We start from the raw sequence: 25,285 nt of genomic DNA, 5'->3' as shown, positions 1-25,285 counted from the left end.
CATATTACCACGTCCCAATAACTGCAGCCCATCACAAGTATCTGAGATTCGCTCTGCAGGAGGGTGACAAGATCCAACATTATCAATTCACGGCCCTTCCATTTGGAATCTCCACCGCCCCTCGGGTGTTCACAAAAATCATAATTGAGATGGTAGCCTATTTCAGGCGGAACCAGATCCGTATATTTCCATATCTGGATGACTTGTTAGTGTCAAGGACAGAGAAGACTATACGTATAGACCTATCCATGGTCTTGTCTACCCTAAACAGTTTAGGGTGGATAGTCAACAAACAGAAGTCCGACCTGAACCCTGGTACACAGAAGGTATACCTGGGTGTATTACTAGACTCCCACATCCAGGAATCTCGGCTTCCATCATCTAGGAAGGAAGACCTCATCCAAAGAGTAACCTCCCTCTGTCAGGCTACGACGGTTTCTATTAGAGAAACAATGAAGGTGCTGGGCATTCTGACAGCCTGCATTCAGATAGCCCCATGGGCACAAGCCCATACCCGGCAACTACAAGGATTTATCCTTGCCAACTGGGACAAACGGCAGACATCCCTGGATAAGAAGGTGAGCCTGTCCGTCCGAGTCAAAGAGTCCCTACGCTGGTGGACCTCGCAGAGGAACCTAAGCAAAGGTACCTCCTGGTCACAAGAACCTACTGTACCCATCACAACAGATGCCAGCAAAACGGGATGGGGAGCGCAAGTAGCCGACCTAAATCTACAGGGAATCTGGGACCCCCAATTAGCTAAACGCTCATCCAATTTCAGAGAACTAAGGGCAATCTGGGAGGCCCTTCAGGCAGCAGAACCCCTTATAAGAGGAAGGCATATCAAAATTCTAACCGATAATATGACAGCTCTGTCATTTGTTCGTCACCAGGGGGGAACGCGACACCCACATCTGCAACAACTGGCGACAAAGATACTCCGCTGGGCGGAATTCAACGTGCTGTCTCTCTCAGCGATCCACCTAAAAGGGTCCACAAACGTCGCTGCCGACTTCCTGAGCAGACAGAGCATTCTTCCAGGAGAATGGGGACCAGCGAGTCTTCGACCAACTAATCTGCCAGTGGGGAGAACCGCAGATAGAAGAAAAATTCAAAAATGCCGGGACTTCTACTCGCTGAATCCCAGAGACAATCCGTGCGGGGTAGATGCCCTGTCCCAAAGCTGGGACATGGACCTAGCCTACGCCTTCCCCCCTTTCCCACTGATCCCCCGCACCCTCAGGAAAATCCAAACCAGCCGGGTGTCAGTCATACTAGTTGCCCCTATGTGGGACAAAAGGCCCTGGTATCCCCTGCTAAAAACCTTGACTATTTTCGGGGTCCACTCCTACTACCAGCCGTGGAAGATCTCCTGCTCCAGGGCCCGCTAACATACCCGGGGATCGAAAAATTGAGTCTAGCAGCATGGATGCTGAAAGCATGATACTGCGTGGGAAGGGACTCTCCCATAATGTAATTACTACCCTGACAAAAAGCCGTAAACCTATCACGACAGCCATCTACGATAGGATATGGAGGAAATTCACAGATTTCTGTAAAATAGAGCCAGGGAAAATCCCAGGGATTGACATACCTGTAATCCTGGAATTTTTACAGGCAGGCCTAGATAAAGGCCTTAGCCCTAGAACCCTTAAAGTTCATACAGCAGCATTAGGCCTCCTTCCCACGAACGGATTTCCGCCGCGTAATTCGCGGCGAAAATCCGCTGCGTTGCACGCAGCTATTAGGTTCTATTGAACCTAATAGCTCCATGCTCACGATGCGTAATTCCACCGCGGAATTACGCACCGCGATTTCTCCCGTCCTCACCCGCAGCATGCTCTATTTTCTGCGGGTGAGGACGGGCTGTACGCACTGACGGCTTCCATTGCAGTCAATGGAAGCCGTCCATTCACGCTATCTCCCGCTGTAACCAGCGGGAGATAGCGTGAAAAAACGCTTTCCCGCCCACCGCCGAGCGTCATATGACGCCAAATGACGCGGTCCGGCCGCGTCACGTGACACGGCTGGTGACGCGAGAGCGGTGGGCGGTGACGAGCGGTGACGAGCGGTGACGCGGCGGTGGTGGGCGGGGAAGCGATTTCACGCTATCTCCCGCAGGTAAGTATAGGGGCTCTGGGGGGCGCCGTGACGGGCTTCACAGCGGAATATTACGCTGCGGAGCCCGTCACGCTCGTGGGAAGGAGGCCTTAGGGTCCTACTTAGATTTCCCTTTGGCAGAACACCGTTGGGTGCGTAGGTTTCTCAAAGGGGCAGAACGGCTTCGACCCTTTGTTAGAGAAACTTTTCCTACCTGGGACCTAAATATAGTCCTAACTAGTTTTTGCCAACCCCCTTTGAACCCCTCTCACAACTCTCTCTGAGACTACTCACACTAAAAGTTACCCTTTTAGTTGCTATAACGTCAGCTCGGAGAATAGGGGAATTACAAGCGCTATACTGTATCGAACCATACATGGTAATACAAGTTGACAGGATTACCTTCAAATTGGACCCAGCCTTCCTACCGAAGGTAGTGTCAAATTTTCATAGGGAGCAGACGATCACTCTGCCCTCCTTCTGTCAAAATCCCCGCAATGAAAAAGAAAGAGAATTTCATAGCCTAGACGTTAGGAGAGCTGTTCTAGCGTACCTAGAGGCCACCCGCTCTTTCCGTAAAAATAACCACCTCTTTATCCAATTTCAGGGGCCAGCAAAAGGAAAGACGACATCTAAGAGCACCATCGCGAGGTGGATCAAGACCGCCATCCAAGAGGCATATAAAGCCAGGGGTCTCGATCCTCCGGGGAAAATTAGAGCCCACTCCACTCGCTCTCTCCTCCTCTTGGGCAGACAAAGGCCAGGCGTCAGCCGAGCAGATTTGCAAAGCAGCCACCTGGTCTAGCATACATACATTTACCTGACACTACAGGGTTAACGTCCAGTCGGACAAAGACCTGGGCTATGGACGAAATGTCCTTCAGGCAGTAGTCCCACCCTAGAGCCACGTATAATTTGGTATACTCGATACGTAATGGGGCCGTCGGGATGACGCTCTGGAAAGATACGGATTACTTACCGGTAGTCCCATTTCCAGGAGTCATCACGATGGCCCATAGTTCCCTCCCTTTTAGTTTAATTCATGTTTTTCAAATGTAAATATGACCGAAATAAAGGTAACATTTGGTTTAGTAAACATTGTCCACCGTAATAATTTGTAAGTCACTGAAGCATGGTGGAAAGGGAGGTGCTTTTAAACTCTTCCTGTCCCTACCTGGGTCAGAGGGCAACCTCCATACGTAATGGGGCCGTCGTGATGACTCCTGGAAATGGGACTACCGGTAAGTAATCCGTGTCTTTTACATAATTTTGAATCTGGAATTTAATTTAACCTTTTATGTAATGAGAAAACCATTTAATGTTCCTTTAATTACATTGCTTAGGCCAACCATCTTATGTGAGTTTTCAGTTAAAGCATAGTGTGACTAAGGAACCAGAAATGCCATGGCTGTGCAAACATGGCTGACAGATTCACCCCTATAAAACGTGCAGGACATTTCTGCACAGTGAACAGCTGACGACAAAAGGGCTACTACTCTACCACAACTAAGGTCTCCGTTTGACAAGGCTTCCATTCATTTTACCTTACTTTGGAGGACAGCACAGTGTAGGCGGCGAAGCTGGTATATCCTCCCAAATATAAAAACCATTGTCAAGTGGAGACCTTATTGTTCTGTTTGACTAATGTTTTGTGGTTCTGACTGAATACGGTTTTTGAGAATTCATATAAAAAAAAAAAAAAAAGAAAAATGCAGTGACAAAATAAAAAAAAACAAAAAACTCAGCTCTAACCGTGAACATTTTTCCAGACTGCATTCAATGCAATAGTACATCTGGGAGCCAAGGTTGCCCATGTTGAAAAACTGCTAATGTTTTATATTCTGGAAACAAGACAGTCAGCTTATGCACTTACCTTGCAAAGGGAATATAAGAAATGCTGTACCTGGAGAGAAAAAAAGCAAGAATATTGACTTGACGAAAATAGAAAGCAAGACTGAGTACAAAACCTATAAATTTATATGTAGAATGCCCAAAAAAAGAAAAAAAAAAAAAGTCAAGCAAGCACCTAGAAGGAGTTGTCATTTTCCTGCAAAACTTGGCACGCAGTTACATCTCAGGCAGATATACAAATGATTTAGATGGACAGTCTTGCCATCTGAGGCCTTAACCCATTAAGGATCGGGCACAGTAAATTTACGGCACCTGGTCCTCTGCTTAAAACCCCGCCGATAGTAAAAATTACGGCAGCGATTTAAGCCTCCTGTCTCTGCAATCAATTAGAGGGCAGGACGGGTTATCAGGGTTTTAACCCTTGCTGCCTTTTCCTTTGCCGAGTACACAACGCTCAATGAGCCCTCTGTACTGGAAAGTGAAAGTGGAAGGGTGTCTTCCACTGTAAAAAACAGGGGGTCATGTGACTGCCAGGGTTCCCTGCTACAGCAGAGCTGGAGGGTCATACTAGACCCTGGCCAGCTCTGCCAGTGACTAATGTCACCACAGGGGCTGTTTTCCCCTGTAACTAGGGCTCCTATGGATGCCTCAGCTACAGTTGAAAAATATCAAATAAAAAGAAACAAAAAAACATGTGAATGTCCCCCAGAGGTCTTACATGGCGTCATGGGGAACATAGATAGTAAAAAACACAATTACATACATCAGTAAATAAGAATTACAGAATAAAACAATATATACATAAGAAAGAAAATAACCCAAAGCTGACGCCAACCAAAACCGTCGCTATATGCGCCGTGTAATCCAAAACCATACATATTATATATCAAAATGTCCGAAACAAATAGAGGAACCCATTCACATACTTTACTCCAGCATAAATATACGAATTAAAACAAACACTATACATGTTAAAAAGGAAAAAAAACTGCGTTTTACCCCCCCCCCCCCAAAAAAAAAAAACTTAAAAAGACAGTGAAAAAGATAAATCATCCTGCGTGTCACGTAAAAAAAAAAAAAACATCAAAAATAATTTGGGTAGCTAAAAGGAAACATAATAAGGCAGTAAAAGCACCACATGGGTAAAATCCCTAAAAAGGGTCTGTTCCTTAAAGGGGTTGTCCCGCGCCGAAACGGGTTTTTTTTTTTTTCAACCCCCCCCCCCGTTCGGCGCGAGACAACCCCGATGCAGGGAGGTAAAGAAAGCTCACCGGAGCGCTTACCTGAATCCCCGCGCTCCGGTGACTTCTCTACTCACCGCTGAAGATGGCCTCTTCCTCCGTGGACCGCAGCTCTTCTGTGCGGTCCATTGCCGATTCCAGCCTCCTGATTGGCTGGAATCGGCACGTGACGGGGCGGAGCTACACGGAGCTACACGGAGCCCCATAGAAGACTGCAGAAGACCCGGACTGCGCAAGCGCGGCTAATTTGGCCATCGGAGGGCGAAAATTAGTCGGCACCATGGAGACGAGGACGCCAGCAACGGAACAGGTAAGTATAAAACTTTTTATAACTTCTGCATGGCTCATAATTAATGCACAATGTACATTACAAAGTGCATTATTATGGCCATGCAGAAGTGTACAGACCCACTTGCTGCCTCGGGACAACCCCTTTAAGGTGCAGAACAGCCTGGTCCTTCAGGGATTAAAAGTGGTTCCAACCTTGGCCTATAAAAAGAGCCCTCATAGGTGTGTGTAGTGGGCCTTCTTTTGACATCTTTGTTTTTTTACATGGAGTATCTATATCCAACATTGAAATTAGTATGCAAATTATGGAGATCTTCGTTATAAACGAACACAATGTAGCATTTTGCATAAATTAAAGTGTTACGTAATAAGATACTAAGGTCTTTTTTTGACTGCAGGTTGTTGGTGACCAGTTATGCTAAATCGTAGAGTTCAAACTCCATACACCCAAGTGTCACGTCTTTGAGATGTCAGATAATTGGCATGTTTGAAATTTATCATCATATTGTGAAATTTCCAGAAGGACTGGCCATAGTTTAATCTCATACAGAGAATAGTTATTCATTGGACACAGGAAGGGTTCAGTACTCGCAGACCTGGCACAGTTCCACACAGAAGGAGAACGCCATGTAAAAACAAAATTGTGCGAGTGTCAGTTGCTCCTACACCGGAGACTGCACAGAGATCCGCTCAATAGCTGGAGTCAGTCAACACAAGCAATTGTAAACAGATTGCTTGAAGCTGGATTGCATTCTTGGACCCCATGCAATGTATGCTCTTAACCCAGCTTCACTGTAAGCAACAACTAACCAGGTATACTGCTAGACGGAACTAGGCACATGAATGGAGAACTGTTAAGTGACGAGTCCAGATTCTGTCTGGGGCAAAGTGATAATAGTCAATGAGTCCATTGGCATTTTGGAGAAAGGGCCCATCCTGCTGTGAATTGACTGCCACACAGGTCCAACCACTAGAGTCAAGGTTTCGGCGGCAAATCTGTTATGACAGCAAGACTGTTGGAGGCACAATGGCACCCCGTTGTCATAACATTTTAGATGGTGGTCAAAAAGGGTATCTTCCAACAGGAAAATACCAATCCACATACTGCAGCCATCACAAGGCCACACCTTGCAGAGTGACAAGACCATGGATTGGACCGCGCGGTCCCCAAATTTATGACCAATAGAGCATGTCTGGGAAGCCATAAGTAGACTCATGTCACATGGCCATCCATGTGTATATTTTCTCAGGGTCGGTACACTTCTTACTGAAACCTGTACCAAACCGAATAAAGGATAGCAAATTGGAATGAAACCGTTTATTTAGTTTTCAATGAGCCCATGAAATGGCCTGCCTCCCTCAGGACAGGAGTGACCCATCTCTCTCTAGAGGCCGGAAAACTCTTTATCACCTCAGTTCTATAGCAAGATCCAAGGACTATTTTACTTTTTTTTTTAGGTTACCTAATTTTTTTTTATTTTTAAACACAGCAGTAGGAGGAGAATTATCGGTGTTCTCATGGGCTCACCAGTAAGTAATCTTGTTCTTTCCCCTTACGGCCATGAGCATACCTATGAGAGATCAATCTAGATAAATAACTGGGAGGGGGTGGTCGCTAGCCTAAAGTACTACTCTACTGATTGATAAAAGCCCAGTGGATTGGAGAATTCACCACTCAAGTGTCGCTAGTACTCTAAGAAGTTGTCTTACAGAGGATTTGATAAATGAAAATAATGGGACTTTCAACTCCTTATGTAGAAACCATGCCATACAACCAGATGGACAAAAGGAGGATTGCAGGCTTAGCCAGTGGCTCTTAGCGCAAACATACACCAGAGCAGTAACATTTCATGTCGAGTTTTGGAGCGAAGCCCTGCAGTTTGTACCTTTAGGCCTCATGTCCACGGGGAAAATAAGAATTAAAATCTGCAGCGTTTTTCCCGCACGCAGATCCGCGCCCCATAGGGATGCATTGACCACCCGCAGGTAGATAAATACCCGTGGATGGTAATTAAAAAATTTCTGGAGCATGAAAAAAAATGGACATGCTCCATTTTAGTACGGATCACGCATGCGGGAGCTCATAGAGCACATAGCTCAATTGATCTCCCGCATGAAATATAAAAGACAATTACAGTGCATCCGCAGCGGATCTGATTTCCCCGTGGACATGAGGCCTAAGAGATCTATCTGTTGGAATCCTTGATAGGGCTGAAATAGCCAAGCAGCAACTACCTCATCCAGAACTTGTGAGGGGAAATAACCTGTGTGAATACAGCCTAAGGGCTCATTCACATCTGCATTGGAGGTTTCATATGGAGTCAGACAACATTTATTTAATACAGGAGAAAAAAAATATATATGTATATGCTGCTTTTACCAATAAAATGCCAGGCACTAACAGAAATCTGCCGGACCACATTAAAGTCAATAATGGGGTCCAATTGGCGTAGTCTGTGTCTGTCATATGCCGAATCCACTGTAAATCAAGCCCTAAAACAGATTTTCTTTAAAAAAAAAATCTGTACACGAAAAAAAAAAAAAATGTAAATAAAAGTATAAAACAATACGTTAAGCTTGATTGGAATAAATAATATTCTATAACAAAGCACTTACCAGGTCATAGCTAGGAACTGTAGGATGCAAAAAAGAAGCACCAAGCCTTTCTTATGCCACTAAACAATATGGAAAAAAAGAAAAAACATTACAACTGTTGTCAATAATTGCAAGTACATCAAATAGCATGATCCAAAGGCTCAGGACAGGAAAATCCTGATAGAACGATGTCTTCAATAGGCTCTGGAGTTTGAACAAACCTAGCTTACTTCAACAGTACAGCGATAAGACACTTTGTAATATATATATAAAGGTGCGTTTAGACGGAAGGATCATCAGTCAAACAGGTCGTTCAACGATAATTGTTCAGATTAAATGCGAGCCAATGACTGAACAGCAAATGATTCCTACTCGTCGTTCAGCTTCTGTAGGACTGAAAATCATTGTTGGCTTCTTTACTTCATCCGTTTAAATGGCACTCGTTCAGTGTTTCACATAGGAGTTGTGAACGAGTTGCAGAAGATAAGCAGCCCGTTTAGACCGGCAGATTCAAGTGATTATGAGCTGGTGAGGTCATCAGCTTGTTCACTCATACAAACGAGAATCTTGATAGTCTCATTCAGTGTAAAAGAAGCATTAGAGAAAAATGCCTCTGTCACCACTTACCAGTTGCGCTTCACATCCCGACCTCTTATATTGATCACTCTCTGAGATACTTCTAAAATCCATATCAAACAAATCAGTTCACTGAGGGATCAGGTTACATGCTACCAAATCCAGTTGAGCCCTCCTTCTCCATAAACTGAGTGAGCGACGCACAGACACAAACCCTGCTGAAGGCTCTGGCAAGTGTTGTATCTAACCCCAGTGCTGCAATCAAACCAAATATAATGTCCTCTGGAGAGATAGGGGAACAGGATCTTCTCTCCTCTGTGTATGCAAGACATGAGAGCAGCTAGTCTTCACCCACTAGCTCAGGATAAACAGAACTAGAGATGGAGTTTCCGGGGGGACAGACAGGGCAGTCTATTACACAGACCAGGATCGTCGAATGGTCTTCCTAGCGCTCAAGTCCGACACAATGTAGTTTGAGTTGACAGATTACTGGGAGGGGACGGCGATAACCCAGCGGACATGGTGCACATTAGCACCAATGACAAAGTTAGAGGCAGGTGGAAAGTCCTTAAAAGGATTTCAGGTAACTAGGCTGTAATCTATGGGTGAGAACCTTCAAATCCACCATAGGACATGGATATTAAAAAATGCAAATCAATAAAATCACTAAAAAATTGGGCATTTTAAGTGAGAATCCAAAGCAGAATAGAAAACTTAAATGACAGCAAGCACTCCAGTCCATGCAAAATGTTTCTGCATCCTGTGAACAGAGGTTTTCTACTACTTCACCTTGGGTATATGAATATGGCCGTATACTTCTGGGATGGGACCCTAGTGATATGCAGCATTCTATGAGCACACCCTCTTAATGCCTTTGGCATGAATAAATATTTTGATTTCAGCAATGTTAAATTATTTTAAGAATAAAAACTTATACTACTACACTTCCTGTATGACTCAGTTTTCAAAAGCACTGCTTGTGGTCACTGACTAAAAACTTTCGCTGTTCAATCCCAGAGTATAAAAATGTAGTTAGGTGATGAAGACCTGTACAGAACCGACTACAGCTACAGTCCAGTACCAGAATGGTGTCTTGTAAAGAGCAGCTCTGCTCCTGTAGATTGCACTAGTCACTCAATATTTAAAGTCAACCAGTTCCACTGCAAAAAGTCCTTCTATAGCCTGTCTTTACAGACAGATGGTCTTGGGAGAAAAAAAAAAAAAAAGAAAATAGGCATATTTACGACATTCAGAGAAAAGGCCAATTCTATTGGAATAGGCTTCTTGCAATATGGAAAATCCTAAACATATTTTTTTTGTTTCCTCTTCTTGCCAGAGAGGAAATTAAAATTAACGTAAAACATTAAGGCTGGGGTCATATGGGACATAATATACCCAGGGGAAATCTTGTGGTTTTGCCACAGTGAAAAACCACAAGATTTCCAATGGAAAAAGTGCTGCTTCAAAACACACGGTTTTGGAGCGTCTCAGCTGCACACTTTTCCGTTGTGGCCAGCGATCCCATAGTGGAGAGCGCGACCGCAACGGGAAAAAAAATGACATGCTACCGCCGGACAATCTGACGGCTTTGCTACGACAGTTTGGCCTTCCCGTGTGGACAAGATTTTTGATAAGTCTCGTTCACATGGCTGACTAATCCCGGGATTAGCAGCCGCAGACAGATTAGCTGCAGCGAAATTCCGCTGCAAATCCACCCTGTGTGAACCCAGCCTAAAGGGATCTGGGAGGTTCCTATTTCTTGTTCAGATGGGGGGGTGCGGTCTCACACTGGTGCCGTTATGGGTAAAAGGGAAAATATGATCCCAATAGTTATTTTCACAGGATCTTCATTGTGCCAAGTGCACTAGGGTCTGGCCATGGGTGTAAGCACTGCGAATTATCTGCAGCAGAACCGCGTTATTTGCAGTAGCAGCATAGTGAACCCACAAGCTATGGAAAAAAATCCCTGCTGAATTGTCTTGCATTGCACACTTTAAATCTGCTACATGGTAATTATTTGCTACGGATTTTAACCAGTGAATAATTAAAAAAAAAAAAAGGTGAATTGCAAAGCAAAATCCATGACGAATCCACATTTAACATATGTGGGCTTTGTTACGGATTTGTAACTGCAAAAAGCCTGACCTGTGTAACCAATACTGGGGGCTGTTTGTTAACGGAGGATGCTAAAACGTAAAGTAGTTCACACATTGAAGGTTAAAAACTTACCCAGAATGCAGCGCACAAGGTGCAGATCAAGCAGAGCTGTTAATGAACAGAAAGATAAATATTAATAAGACCCCTTGTTGTGCGGCATTCCATAGGATTTCTGAGCTACGGCCATAAACACTGGCGACTGATATTAATTGCAGATCACTGAATAGCACCGATTTGAAATGGTACTATTGTAAAAATGTACACTGAAACGTATCAGCGAGTGCTCTCAGACTTGTGATTCCTTATTTAGTAGGTCTCTCCTTCTGAAACCCTTTTTGAATTCAATGTGGCTCTCGACCATCACTTAAAAGGTACAAAAAGGTTGGACACCTCAGATATATAAAACGATAACCGTGAAAGATATTATAGGGTTACTCTTACCAAGGATCCTTTCACATAGGACGACCTGCGGGGTGCAGATGCTCGGCAGTTTGTCCCAGTGATGATAGTTCCTGTACCACCTCCATTCACAGTAAACAGGCAGTCCTTCATGGATGAACGACTGCCTGTTCACAAGGGCCGATTATCGTTCAGTTTCAAAGCATGCATAAACTGGACGAAGAATAACTAAACTAATTATCGTTTGTCATTGAGTCAGTGGATGCATTTAGATTCAACGACAATCGTTCAGATTATCGCCGGATTATTATGTAAAAGAGCCTTAACCCCTTAGTGACGGAGCTTTTTTGCTTTTTTCCATTTTTGTTTTTTCCTACTCCCTTTTAAAAAATCGTAGCTCCTTTATTTATCCATCGACGTCGCTGTATGTGGGCTTGTTTTTTGCAGGATGAGTTGTATTTTTTAATGGCACTATTTATTGTACCATATAATTTACTGAAAAACTTTTAAAAAATTCTTAGCGGAGAGAAATGGAAAAAAAACGACATTCCACCATCTTTCGGTGCGTCCTGTTTCTACAGCACACAAATTGCAACCAAAACGACCAGATATTTTTATTCTATGGGTCAGTATGATTGCTACGATACCAAACTTGTATAGTATTTTTTTTGCTGTAGTACTTACATTTTTTTTTAAAGATATTTAATTTTTTTCAATTATTTTCTGCGGTCATTTTGTGCGCGCAATACCTTTTTTATTTTTTCGTCGACGTAGTTGAGCAAGGGCTCATTTTTTGCGGGATGTCCTGAAGTTTCCGATACTATCAATTTGGAATACATACGACTTTTTGATCGCTTTTTATTGCGGTTTTTCTGGGAGACAGGGTAACTAAAAAAGTGTATTTCTGGCGTTCTTTATTTTTTTTTTTTTCAGACGACGTTCACCGTGCGGGAAAAATAATGCACTACTTTGATAGTTCGGACTTTTACGGACGCGGCGATATCAAATACATATTTTTTATTTTATGATTTTGATTTTTTAGTAATTGATATGGCAAAAGGGGGGTGATTTAAACTTTTATAAATTTTTTTTTTTTTAACAATTAAAAAAACTTTATTGATTTTTTTTTAACATTACTTTGAAGTCCCCCTGGGGGACTTTAACATGCGATGCTTTGATCGCTCCTGCAGTATGACGTAATGCTATAGCATTACGTCATACTGCTTTTTTACAGGCAGTCTTTCAAGCCACCCTGTGTGGATGGCTTGATAGGCAGTCTGCTAAGGCAGCACTGGGGCCATTCATTAGGCCCCCGGCTGCCATGACACCTGCACGGATCCCCCGATCTCACCGCGGGGGGGGGGGGGCCGTGCTGGACCCCCGAACAGCGTTCGGGGGATTTAAATGCCGCTGTCAGAATTGACAGCGGCATTTAAAGGGTTAATAGCCGCGAACGGCCGAGCGCAGCTATTGCCCGCGGGTGTCAGCTGTAATAAACAGCTGATGCCCGCGCTGTATGGAGGGAGATAGCGCCGCAACAGCAGGACGTAGTTTTACGATAGGGCTGTCACTAAGGGGTTAAGGAGAGTCTGCTGGCTCACACTGATAAGTGTCACCAGTTCTTCCATCCACTGACAACCAATGTTCCCGTGCTGAAGTGTGGAGTTTATCTTTTGGTGGAAACTACGCATGTAGAAAGGAACAGAAAGCAGGGCTGTATGATAAGTACTGAAATAATGTGGTCACATCTGACAGGCTAGATGTTAGTTGTGCCGATGACTGTTCAGACCTTGTACAAGTTCACAAGGAAACATATGCAACAGGTCTACTGCAGGCTAATTATCAGTTTCCTCCCCTTACTGTGCAACACACAGGAACTGCACAAGTTCTTCTTTTCCATAACCCTCCCAAACAGGCAATACTGAAGTGTTCAATACTCACCAGCATAATGATTGTAGCAATCAATCTAGTTGGCTCAAACATCTTTTTAAGTTGCTTAAGTGGGCCCATAAGAAAACATGTGCTGGAAACACAGTGAAGATAAACAGAATTAGAAATCACAAAAATTACATTTTTTTAAATAAACATCTGTAGCCTTAGAAAGTGTATTTGTAGCCTTAGAAAGTGTATTTGCTGCAAATGCATGTCGGTATCTTTGGGTCAACATTCTGGTGAATGGGAGCAGTGATTGCAGTACCATGCTGGGCCACTGCACAATGTACAGAACCATCTCCTATCTGTGGATAGCTCATCAATGTCTAAGGGCTCATTCACATGACTGTATCTGTAAAATGCTGTGGGAGTCTTTACTGGTATGTGTGACTTGGTAGTGAGTGCAGTGCGCATGATCACATATCTCACGGATGCAATCATGGGAAGTGTGACATTTTTTCCTTAATTTTCCACTACTCCATACAAAAGTATAGGGCTCAAGGTGCGTGGTATGTAGAGAAATAAGAGCATGCTGCGATCTTTTTCTCACGTGTATCTACACATCAATGTGAACAGATCAATAAAAGTCCATTTACTTTCATTGACTCCATTCAATGCGCCCCTGCATCACGGTCATGTAAATGGGCCCTAGAAGTTGGAAAACCTCTTTAAAAAGATCTTAAAATGTCTTTCCACATAAATGTCCTTACACAAGTTAACCTGAAAAAAGAAAAAAATGTAGATATTTCCCATCTAGATCCCTTTTGGTATACAGGTGAAGACCAGGCAGCCCTTCAGAGAAGTGACATTACAAAACAAATGAAACAGCTGCAGATTTGTACTGTTGTTCTACTATGGCACTTTCTGATTTTCATAACTAAAGGAAATGCTTATTCTAGGTCAGTGATGGCAAAAGTTTTAGAGACCGAGTGCCTAGACTGCAACCCCAAATCCCACTTATTTAATCGCATAGTGCCAAAACGTCAGGGGGCGGGGCTTATCAGGACGTATGATTTTACCACCATCGTTCTAAAAAGGACAGGGCCGCTTCAAAATAGACAGCGTGCAGATTTTGACTGCTTTTTGGATGCGGAAATGCTGCGAAATTTCCGCTGAGGACATTCTGCAGCATTTCTGCCATGTGTAAACATACCCAAGCACTCAGTGTGACCCCCAACATAGCCGCCCCAGTGCTCAGTGACCCCCCACAGCCACCCGAGCAGTAATAGTGCCCTCCCCCCCCCCCACAGCCGCCCGAGCAGTAATAGTGCCCTCCCCCCTCCACAGCCGCCCGAGCAGTAATAGTGCCCTCCCCCCTCCACAGCCGCCCGAGCAGTAATAGTGCCCTCCCCCCTCCACAGCCGCCCGAGCAGTAATAGTGCCCTCCCCCCCCCACAGCCGCCCGAGCAGTCATAGTGCCCTCCCCCCTCCACAGCCGCCCGAGCAGTCATAGTGCCCTCCCCCCTCCACAGCCGCCCGAGCAGTCATAGTGCCCTCCCCCCTCCACAGCCGCCCGAGCAGTCATAGTGCCCTCCCCCCTCCACAGCCGCCCGAGCAGTCATAGTGCCCTCCCCCCTCCACAGCCGCCCGAGCAGTCATAGTGCCCTCCCCCCTCCACAGCCGCCCGAGCAGTCATAGTGCCCTCCCCCCTCCACAGCCGCCCGAGCAGTCATAGTGCCCTCCCCCCTCCACAGCCGCCCGAGCAGTCATAGTGCCCTCCCCCCTCCACAGCCGCCCGAGCAGTCATAGTGCCCTCCCCCCTCCACAGCCGCCCGAGCAGTCATAGTGCCCTCCCCCCTCCACAGCCGCCCGAGCAGTCATAGTGCCCTCCCCCCTCCACAGCCGCCCGAGCAGTAATAGTGACCCCCCTCCACAGCCGCCCGAGCAGTAATAGTGACCACCCTCCACAGCCGCCCGAGCAGTAATAGTGACCCCCCCCTCCACAGCCGCCCGAGCAGTAATAGTGACACCCTCCCCCAGCCGCCCGAGCAGTAATAGTGACGAACACGGACAAACACGAACGAACACACACACACACACACACACAACCAGCAGTAATGCTATTACTACGGGGGCAGATATATGGGACACTTTTACTAATCAGCCCTAGTAGTAATAGCGCTCCACTGAGACCCCTCCTTGTCGCAGCACTGCTGCTCCTCTGCTTGGTGCTGCTGCGGACGCGTCCTCCCCTCTGCTCTCGCGGAACCAAGGAGGAGGATCCCGGGTGCACACAGATGTCACAGTGTGCAACTTGGATTAGTGCTGCTGAGTGAATATGAGCCAGGGAGCTGCGGCACCCTGGCCGGTATTCACTAGCGTGGCGAGCAGCCGCCAGCATGTGTGCCAGTAGAGAGGGCTCTGCGTGCCACCTCTGGCACGCATGCTATAACTTCGCCACGACTGCTCTAGGTTAACAGAGAGAGAAAAAAAAAAAATCAATTTTTTTTCCTTTTTGAAAATCCAGGTTTATAAACCATCTGCAATCTATTCCTGAAACTAAAAAACAGATGTTGCAATGAATTACTACAAGCCTAAGGCCGCCTGCACACGGGCGGAAATCCCGCGGCGGGATTTCCGCCACTGAAAGCCTGCATAGGAGTGCATTACAATACGCACTCCTATGCAGACGCCCGTGGCATGTCCTATTTTTGTGCGGGGCTCACAGAGCCTCGCACAGAAACGTCACTCACCCGGCGGCCGGCTCCGGTCTGTGCATGCGCCGGCTGCCCGGCAGCCGGCACATGAAAGAGCCGGGGCCGCCAGGCGCGGGTGAGTACGCGCTCATCTCTGCAGGCGCTCGGGTCGGGTCCCGCGGTGAGAATTCTCGCCGCTAGATCCGACCCGCTCGTCTGCAGGCGGCCTAACTGTGTGCATTAATATTTAGCAAGAGAATAACCTTTGAGAAAATCTAATGGAATCAGATGAAAATGAGTCAGTCATTCAGCACTTGACTGTTGAAAGCAATACCATAAAAAGGGGTATTCCTACCACTAATGCCCCTCTTACACAAGCTGAAAATCTCACGATTCCCACTTGACCGAGCGTATGAGCTGGTGATGTCATCACCAACTTGTCTGCGCTCGGACAAGAATTGTGCATTTCTCGTTCAGTAGTCATTCAGCGTTTCACATTCCTACTGAACGATCAGTGTTTAAACTGCATAACAAGTACCCGAGCCAGCGCCCGGTTTTATGCCAGGACGAGCGAAAATGGACAACCTCACGATTCTCGTTCAGTTTACACGCAGCAAGCGACTGAACGAGGGACGATCATCATTCAGTTTACAGAATATTACATATAAGTGTAACAGATGCAATGTAGTTCTCCTATCCGGGATATGCACCCATCACAAGATCTGACCTTTTTTGATTCCATCTCTGCTGCATGTGATGGCAAGGAGTATCGAGATCAGCCAAGCAGACGGTCTTACCAGGTTTCTACAACTTACACAGAAGGGAATGGAAACAGTGTAGCACATACACATAGAGCTATACAGCAGTAACCCCACAGTGAGGAGGACAGGGACATGGGACTCCTGTTCTTGAAATTGGCGGGGATGTCAACGTTGATACCCCAACTACCTAATAAGCAAGTTATTCCCTATCCTGTGCAGATGTCCGACAGTCTCAGCTATGGTAATTCCTGCTAAAAGTGTATAGTTTACAAAACTAGTCACTTACTATTGGAAGCCGAGATGCCTCTCTAACGGTCCTATTACACAGGCCGAGAATCTCACGATTCTTGTTTGCCGGACTGCACATTCTGCTGACGTCATCACCAGCTTATCCACGCCAGAGCAGTCTGTTTAAACTGGACGATTCTTGCCAAGAATCCTGCAATTCCTGTGCACTAGTCATTCTAGGTCCTCTCCTTAAGAAGAGGCGATAGCCTTCCTGGCCCAAGTCTATAAGCTTCTCACTAGCCAATCCAGGATCCTACTGCACACTGATATGGAGCAAAACCCCTGAAACAGTTGTCTGTGTATGGATTCTGACTCAGTTTTCAATTTCCAATCATTGTTATAAGGTTTATCTAAAGAGTGGGACATTAACTTGCAGGAATACTGCCATCCAATAGGTGGCGCTGCAGAGGTATTGTTCTATCTTTCCATCTGTATATTTCCCAGAGGAGCATGGATGGCCTTATAAGTCTCCTCACTCATCTTCTTGGTGCTCATCTTAAGGACAAACACCCTTCCGGACGCACATTCCTATGTGAAACACTGAATGATCATTGTTCAACCCGCATGAGAAGTGCACGGCCGCAGCTGGTTTTTATGCCGACTAAAACTGGACGGGTTTGCCATTCCACCGTGTTTAAACTGAATGAGTATAGTTCCATCTAAACGAGGCTTAGGCCAGTCTCACAGGCAGTTACAAGACAATGCTCTGCTGTTCATCCCTTGTGTAATGTCCTGTGCTCTGAGCACTGCGGTGACCTCCCTGACATCATGCAGTAACATCACATGCCTCTTATCTCCCTGCACCTCCCCGAGTGTAAAACTCATGGGACTGTCTATAATGCAGCTAGGCAGCACATACATTGGGGCTTCAGAACAGCGCTTCACACACCAATGTCAGCGTCAATCAGGTGCAAAACTTTCATTAATGTGATGTCCTAATATGGACACTGTACATCTGCTGGCTTATCATTTCTCCAACTCCAGATGGCAGATGACATGGATGGAAAAAAAATTAAGTTTAATTTTGTAGATATTCTGTTAAGATGAATATATATTATTTAAGCAACAGCTGCATAAGCACTTTGTCTGTTACATGTCAAGATTGCAGTATAGCCCTGCGATCACAACATTTAATAAGAGTCAATGCAGCTGCAGTGCCATAAGACAGACACCGCAAGAATTTCTGTATTTTCCCCCCCTTTAAGTTCTCAGGATCTGCAGGTCTCTGCAACTTGCAACCCTACTAGAAGGGAAATTCCAACCAAACCTAAAGTTTAAAATGTATTTTGATTAGGAAATCCCATGCGTCTTAGGTTCTGTTGACACTTCATCTTCTGCCTTCATTGGAGATATGTCAGGACTAGAGATGAGCGAGCACCCAAATGCTTGGGTCCTCGTTATTCGAGTCGAGCTTTTTGTAAAATTCGAGAGCTCTACTCGAGTAACGAATCCCATTGACTTCAATGGGAGACTCGAGCATTTTTGTATGGGACCCGCCGGTTGCCTGCCTCTCTCTCAAGCCAGCCACAAACTACCGTTGACGTGCGCAGCGGGGAGGGGTCAAATCTGACACATCAGCAGCGGGGAGGGGCCAAAACTGAACCCAGCGTGATGCTCGCTCGAGTAGTGAGCACCATCGAGTATGCTAATACTCGAACGAGCATCAAGCTCGGAAGAGTACGTTCGCTCAAATCTAGTCAGAACGTACACCTCTGCCAGAAGCTTCCGACATGTGACGTTATATAGATATACACCAGCCATTAACTCCCATCGTAAAACATGTATACCGATGCAGAATGACCTAGCATATACAATACAGCCATTAACCCCTTGAGCGGCACGCCCGAAAATTTTCCAGGACTAGCTCCACTGCCCATAGTGATATAGCCTGGAAGGCTTCCGGGCTATGTTTTACTATGGGACGGTGCAGAACACAATGCCATGAGCTGTGGCATTGTGTTCTGCACACGTACCGCCTGCACAGTCCCACAGAGAACCAGTGCAGGACTTAAAAAAAAAAAAAAAAAAAGTGGGAAGATAACTGATCTGCTCGAAACTTAAAGGGGTTGTCCTGCGAAACAAAGTGGGTCTATACACTTCTGTATGGCCATATTAATGCACTTTGTAATGTACATTGTGCATTAATTATGAGCCATACAGAAGTTATCAAAAGTTATTCACTTACCTGTTCCGTTGCTGGCGTCCTCGTCTCCATGGTGCCCGTCTAATTTTCAGCGTCTAATGGCCAAATTAGACGCGCTTGCGCAGTCCGGGTCTTCTCCTTTTCTCAATGGGGCTCCGTGTAGCTCCGCCCCGTCACGTGCCGATTCCAGCCAATCAGGAGGCTGGAATCGGCAATGGACCGCACAGAAGCCCTGCGGTCCACCGAGGGAGAAGATCCCGGCGGCCATCTTCAGCAGGTAAGTAAGAAGTCACTGGAGCGCGGGGATTCAGGTAAGCGCTGTGCAGTGTTCTTTTTTAACCCCTGCATCGGGGTTGTCCCGCGCCGAACGGGGGGGGGGGGGGGGGGGGGGGGGGGTTGAAAAAAAAAAAAACCCGTTTCGGCGTGGGACAACCCCTTTAAGGCTTCTTTTTTTGAACTCCTGCACTGTATACACATTGCCACGGAGACTATAGACTTGTCAGAAGCCGAACGATGGTCCCCGTGACAGGGAGAGACGGGCACCAGCTCTTACAGCAGAGAAGACCTCCGATCTCTGCTATTTGACCCTTTACATGCCGTGGTCTGTGCGACCGCAGTATGTAAAGGGCTGTCACCATCGGACCCCGCACGATGTGATCCTGATGGGTCTCCGTGGCATCCGGAGGCTTGAATATAGTCACAGGGTCTGCCACTAAATTAGGCTATGATGCTCAGACTCTAAGCGTCATAGCCTGTCTAATACCCTGCTATGCCTCAGCAAAGCAGAGTATTAGAAGAATTTAAAAAAATTATGTAAGTCCCCTAAAATAGACAAAAATGTAAAAAAAAAGTTAAAAAAAAAATTTATAAAAAATTAAAAAAAAGCCAAAACCCCACCTTTCTCCCTTTACTTTGTAAAAAATTAAAAACAAAATTACACATGTGGTATCCCTGCGTTCGTAATGACCCAGAGAAGGAAGTTCGTACATTATTTAACCCCTTAGTGATCGAGCTTATTTGCTTTTTTTCATTTTTCCATTTTCGTTTTTTCCTCTTTTACAAAAAAAAATCATAACTCCTTTACTTATCCATCGATGTCGCTGCATGAGGGCTGGTTTTTTGCAGGACGAGTTGTATTTTTCAATGGAACTATTTACTGTACCATGTAATGTACAGAAAAACTTTAAAAAATACCAAGCGGAGAGAAACGGGAAAAAAAAACAACATTCCGCTATCTTACGGTACGTCCTATTTCTACGGCGCACAAACTAACAATAATGACCTGATAACTTTATTCTATGGGTCAGTACGATTGCTACGATGCCAAACTTTTTTATTTTTTTTTTTTTTTAAAGATATTTAAACAATAACTTTTTTTTTATTTTTCTGTCGACATAGTTGTGTGAGGGCTCATTTTCTGCGGCACGTCCTGTCGTTTCCGTTGGCACCATTTTTGCATCCAATTGACACGATTGCTTTTTATTACATTTTTTCCCGGAGATAGGGTGACCAAAAAAGTGCATTTCTGGCGTTCTTTATTTATTTTTTTTGGACGACGTTCACCGTGCGGGGTAAATGCATTACTTCGATAGATCAGACTTTTATGGACACAGCAATACGTTTTTTTTTTTTATTCGCTTTATTTACTCAGATAAAATTGTACAGTACAGAATACATTTAAGATTACCAATGATATATATTGCAACATGTAATTCGTATTCAGTACAATAAAAAATGTTACAGGAGAAAAATAAATTTCTTTTGAGAGAAACATAAGATTCTCGAGTATTGTGGTCAGCGATTGTAACTGTAAACTTTTTATCCAAAGTTGGATATAAAAATAAAAAACAGAACAAATTATACTAAAACAGTCTGTGCTGGTTGTGTTATTTCGATGAGGTTATAGTGGTTCAGTGAGTAAAGTGGAGTGCGTGTCTAGCCAGGGGCCACAAATTTTTTGGTATTTGTAGCGATACGTATTTTTGGTTTATTACTTTGATTTTTTTATTGCAAATATGGCGGGGGTTGGGGTTGAACTTTTACTACTTTTTTTAATAATTAGTAAAAAACTTTATTCTTTTTATTTTTACACTTTCTTTTAGTACCTTCTCTCTTTCACCAACAGGTATGTTTCATTCATCCATTGCTCCGCTCCATCTGAATTTGATTGCTCTGCCTTCCCTCCACTGAATCTGCTGTGATACCTTTAAATTTGTCATAATCTGTGCGCAATGGTATGTCCCATTGCTTCATATAAATTGAATTGACTCTATTTGTACTATACGTATTTTCGTCATCACCTCCCCCAAATAGTTTTCTCCCTGTCTCATCTTAGTGTTGCTGGACACAGTTTGTTTTTGTAAGAGGGCAATAAAGCGCCCCCCCCATCTTGTTCCTTAGCCATCTAAAGGTGGGGTCAGCTGGTTGACTAGTGAAATGTAACAAGCCACTCCCAGCTGAAGTCCTATAGCCAGAACTTTAAAGTCAGTTCTACCCTCCATGCCTCCCCTGAGGCAGCCTCCCCTGATGTGTCCAGCAACAAGTGTTGATGCTGTTGAATGATGCAGTTATACAGCGCAGTTGGACAGTGCAGGAGACAGGTAACATGCACAACTGCCCAAAGCCTGGAGGGAAATACTCTCCTCTTTGCACTAATCTCCTTCACTATCCTCTTTTCAAGCCTTCACACTTTCCTTCAACGTCCAGCCCCAACACACTCCATCCACATCAGCCCTTCCCTCCTCTCCTCACCTATGTATGGCTCCCATGCACTGTTCAACTTCCTAAGACGCCTTCAACCCCCTAATACTGCAAAGAAACACCTCAGCCACCCACACAAATCCCCGAGCCATGTGCTCACCCTTGCTACTCTGCTACTTCTAGCTGCAGGGGACATCTCCCCCAACCCAGGCCCACCCCGTACTGTTCTCTACCAAAATGCCCCCCCTGCCCCATTCAAATGCGCCCTATGGAACTCCCAATCTGCGTGTAACAAACTCCCAACTATCCATGACCTTTTCACCAGTAAACACTTGAACTTGCTCGCCCTCACGGAAACCTGGATACAGCAGTCCGATTCTACCTCCCCCGCTGCATTGTCCTATGATGGCCTGCAGTTCTCCCACACCCCCAGATCGGATGACAGACGCGGTGGAGGAGTAGGCATCATCCTCTCCCCAAACTGTACCTTCCAGGTCATTCCCTCAGCTCCCTCGCTTACTTTTCACTCCTTCGAAGTCCACACCCTGCGACTCTTCCGCCCACTGCCTCTGCGTGTCGCAGTTATTTACCGCCCCCCAGGTCCTACCCGCCTGTTTCTAGACCACTTTGCTGCCTGGCTCCCCCACTTCCTATCCTGTGAAATGCCAACCCTCATCCTTGGTGATTTCAACATTCCTACTAACGACTCTAGCTCCTCATCTGCCTCCCGGCTCTTAACACTTACCTCCTCCCTTGGCCTATCGCTAATCTCTGACTCCCCCACTCATAGAGATGGTAACACTCTCGATTTAGTTTTCCTCCGTCTCTGCTCTGCTTCTCACTTTACTAACTCCCCACTTCCACTCTCGGATCACAACCTTCTCTCTTTCTCCATCAGGCACCCTAGCATCTCTCCTGACCCTCCTATCTATCGCACCTCTAGGAACCTCCAGTCTGTCCGCACTAAACAGTTTGCCGAAGCTATTCAGTCCTCCCTATCGCCCATCTCTCGCCTCCCCTGCCCTAACCTGGCAGCCGAATACTACCACACCACCCTCAGCCGTGCCTTGGATGAAGTGGCACCGCCCATGACGCGAGCTGTCAAACGCAGACCACGGCAACCCTGGCTCACGTCCCAAACACGCTTCATCCGGCGGTGCTCTAGGTGCGCCGAGCGGCTGTGGAGAAAGTCAAAGCTGCCAGCAGACTTCCTCCACTTCAAATTCATGCTTAAAATGTATAACCTAGCCCTTCACCATGCCAAACAAGTTTATTTCACCTCCCTTGTCTCCTCACTATCCCACAACCCCAAACAACTCTTTGAGACCTTTCACTCCCTCCTCAGCCCCAAGGAACAGGCCCCTGCGACAGACCTGACTGCTGGAGAGCTAGCTGCCTATTTCAAAGAAAAAATTGACCACATTCGAAAAGAAATCTCTCAAAGCTGCGTGGTTAGCCCTGATCCCAGCTTCATCAGCACTGCACCCAGCACCTACTCACTATCTACGTTAGAACCAACGACAGAGGAAGAAGTCTCCAGGCTCCTTTCCACTGCCCGCCCTACCACCTGCGCCAGCGACCCTCTCCCCTCTCACCTCCTCCGCTCCCTTTCCCCAGCTCTCATTACTCACCTTACCACAATCTGCAACCTCTCCCTAACCTCTGGCACTTTTCCCTCCTCATTCAAACACTCCATTATATCCCCTCTGCTTAAAAAACCAACCCTGGACCCGACTAATGCTGCTAACTACCGACCCGTCTCAAACCTCCCCTTTATCTCCAAATTACTGGAACGCCTGGTCTACTCCCGGCTTACTCGCTTTCTCTCTGACAACTCACTCCTCGACCCCCTCCAGTCTGGTTTCCGCTCTCTACACTCGACCGAAACTGCCCTTACAAAAGTAACAAATGACCTGATGACTGCAAAGTCGAGAGGATATTACTCTCTACTAATCCTCCTTGACCTGTCTGCTGCATTTGACACGGTCGACCATAATCTCCTTCTCACTATGCTCCACTCTATTGGTCTAAAGGATACTGCTCTCTCTTGGTTCTCCTCCTACCTCTCTGACCGCTCTTTCAGTGTTTCCTTTGCTGGTTCTATCTCTGCTCCACTTCCTCTCGCTGTCGGGGTACCCCAGGGCTCGGTCCTTGGTCCCCTTCTTTTCTCTATCTATACAGCCCCAATTGGACAAACCATCCACAGATTTGGCCTCCAATACCATCTCTATGCTGACGACACCCAACTATACACCTCCTCTCGTGAAATCTCTGGACCATTCCTCCAAAATATCACCGACTGTCTGTCTGCTGTCTCTAACACTATGTCCTCCCTTTTTCTCAAACTAAACCTCTCTAAAACTGACCTCCTTGTCTTTCCACCTTCTAACCGACCTCCCCTCAACATCTCCATTCCAGTGTCTGGCACCATCATAACCCCCCGACGGCATGCCCGATGCCTTGGCGTCACACTGGACTCTGACCTCTCCTTTGCCCCCCATATCCAATCTCTGGCCCAAACATGCCACATGCACCTCAGAAATATTGCTAAAATACGTCCGTTCCTAACCACGGACACGCTAAAGACGCTCGTGGTTGCGCTCATCCACTCCCGGCTTGACTACTGCAACTCGCTACTCATTGGCCTCCCCCGCACTAGACTCGCTCCGCTCCAATCCATACTAAATGCAGCAGCTAGACTCATTTTTCTATCCAGTCGTTATTCAGACGCCTCTGCATTATGCCAGTCGCTGCATTGGCTGCCCATCCACTGCAGAACTAAATTTAAACTCCTCTACCTCACTCACAAAGCTCTGCATGGCGCTGCACCACCATACATTGCCTCCCTACTGTCAGTACACCACCCAGCCCGCTCACTCCGATCGGCTAACACCCTCAGACTAAACACCCCTGTAATACGAACCTCTCATGCTCGCCTACAGGACTTCACTAGAGCAGCACCCATCCTCTGGAATGCTCTACCCCAAGGCATCCGGACAATTCCCGATGCACGAAATTTCAGACGTGCCTTAAAAACGCACCTCTTCAGGGAAGCATACCAAATCTCCTGACCTAGTCCCCTGCCCCTCACTATGGTGCTCCACCCTGTTTGCCTTCTGATAAATGATCTGTACATAATATTTCCTATTGCCTGTGTTCCCCACCCCCTGCACCTCCTGTACCACCCTCAACCCATTTGTGTCTAACCCAATGTACCTTATATTGTAATTGTTGTATTGTTTTGCATTTATCCATGCCTGAAAGCGCTGCGGAATAAGTTGGCGCTATACAAATAAAGATTATTATTATTATTATTATAGTCCCCAGGGGGCTCACAACATGCGATGCTGTGATCGCTCCTGCAGTATGATGTAATTCCATAGCATTACATCATACTGCATTCTGACAGGCAGCCTACCAAGCCACCCCACGGGAACGGCTTGATAGGCTGTCTGCCAAGACAGGCATGGGGCCTTTCAGAAGGCCTCCGGCTCCCACGACACCTGCACGGCTTCCCCGAGCATATTAGCCTTTTACTCCCCACTTCTACTCTAGCCAACCTAAAGAAGCAACTCAAATAACCAATCACCGCGAACCAGCCAACCGAAATAACCAATC

The 25,285-nt window shown here is 46.0% G+C and overlaps 1 protein-coding gene across 2 annotated transcripts in view; it reads right to left on the bottom strand.

Annotated features, from left to right (window-relative positions):
- Positions 1–25,285, bottom strand: part of SFT2D1 (SFT2 domain containing 1) — a 62,172-nt gene that overhangs the window by 3,820 nt on the left and 33,067 nt on the right. For both annotated transcript variants that reach the window (XM_066605418.1, XM_066605419.1), the window contains exons 4-7: positions 13,149–13,230; positions 10,881–10,916; positions 8,097–8,155; positions 3,974–4,003 (exon numbers count right to left, since the gene is read on the bottom strand). In XM_066605418.1, the coding sequence (XP_066461515.1) occupies positions 3,974–4,003; positions 8,097–8,155; positions 10,881–10,916; positions 13,149–13,230 (207 nt within the window). The remainder of the gene's footprint in view (positions 1–3,973; positions 4,004–8,096; positions 8,156–10,880; positions 10,917–13,148; positions 13,231–25,285) is intronic.

This window comes from Eleutherodactylus coqui, chromosome 1 (genome assembly GCF_035609145.1).
Source record: "Eleutherodactylus coqui strain aEleCoq1 chromosome 1, aEleCoq1.hap1, whole genome shotgun sequence".
In the NCBI taxonomy this organism is placed as follows: domain Eukaryota; kingdom Metazoa; phylum Chordata; class Amphibia; order Anura; family Eleutherodactylidae; genus Eleutherodactylus; species Eleutherodactylus coqui.
The sequence above is the reverse complement of the archived record's forward strand: the minus strand, read 5'-3'. Positions and strand labels throughout refer to the sequence as shown.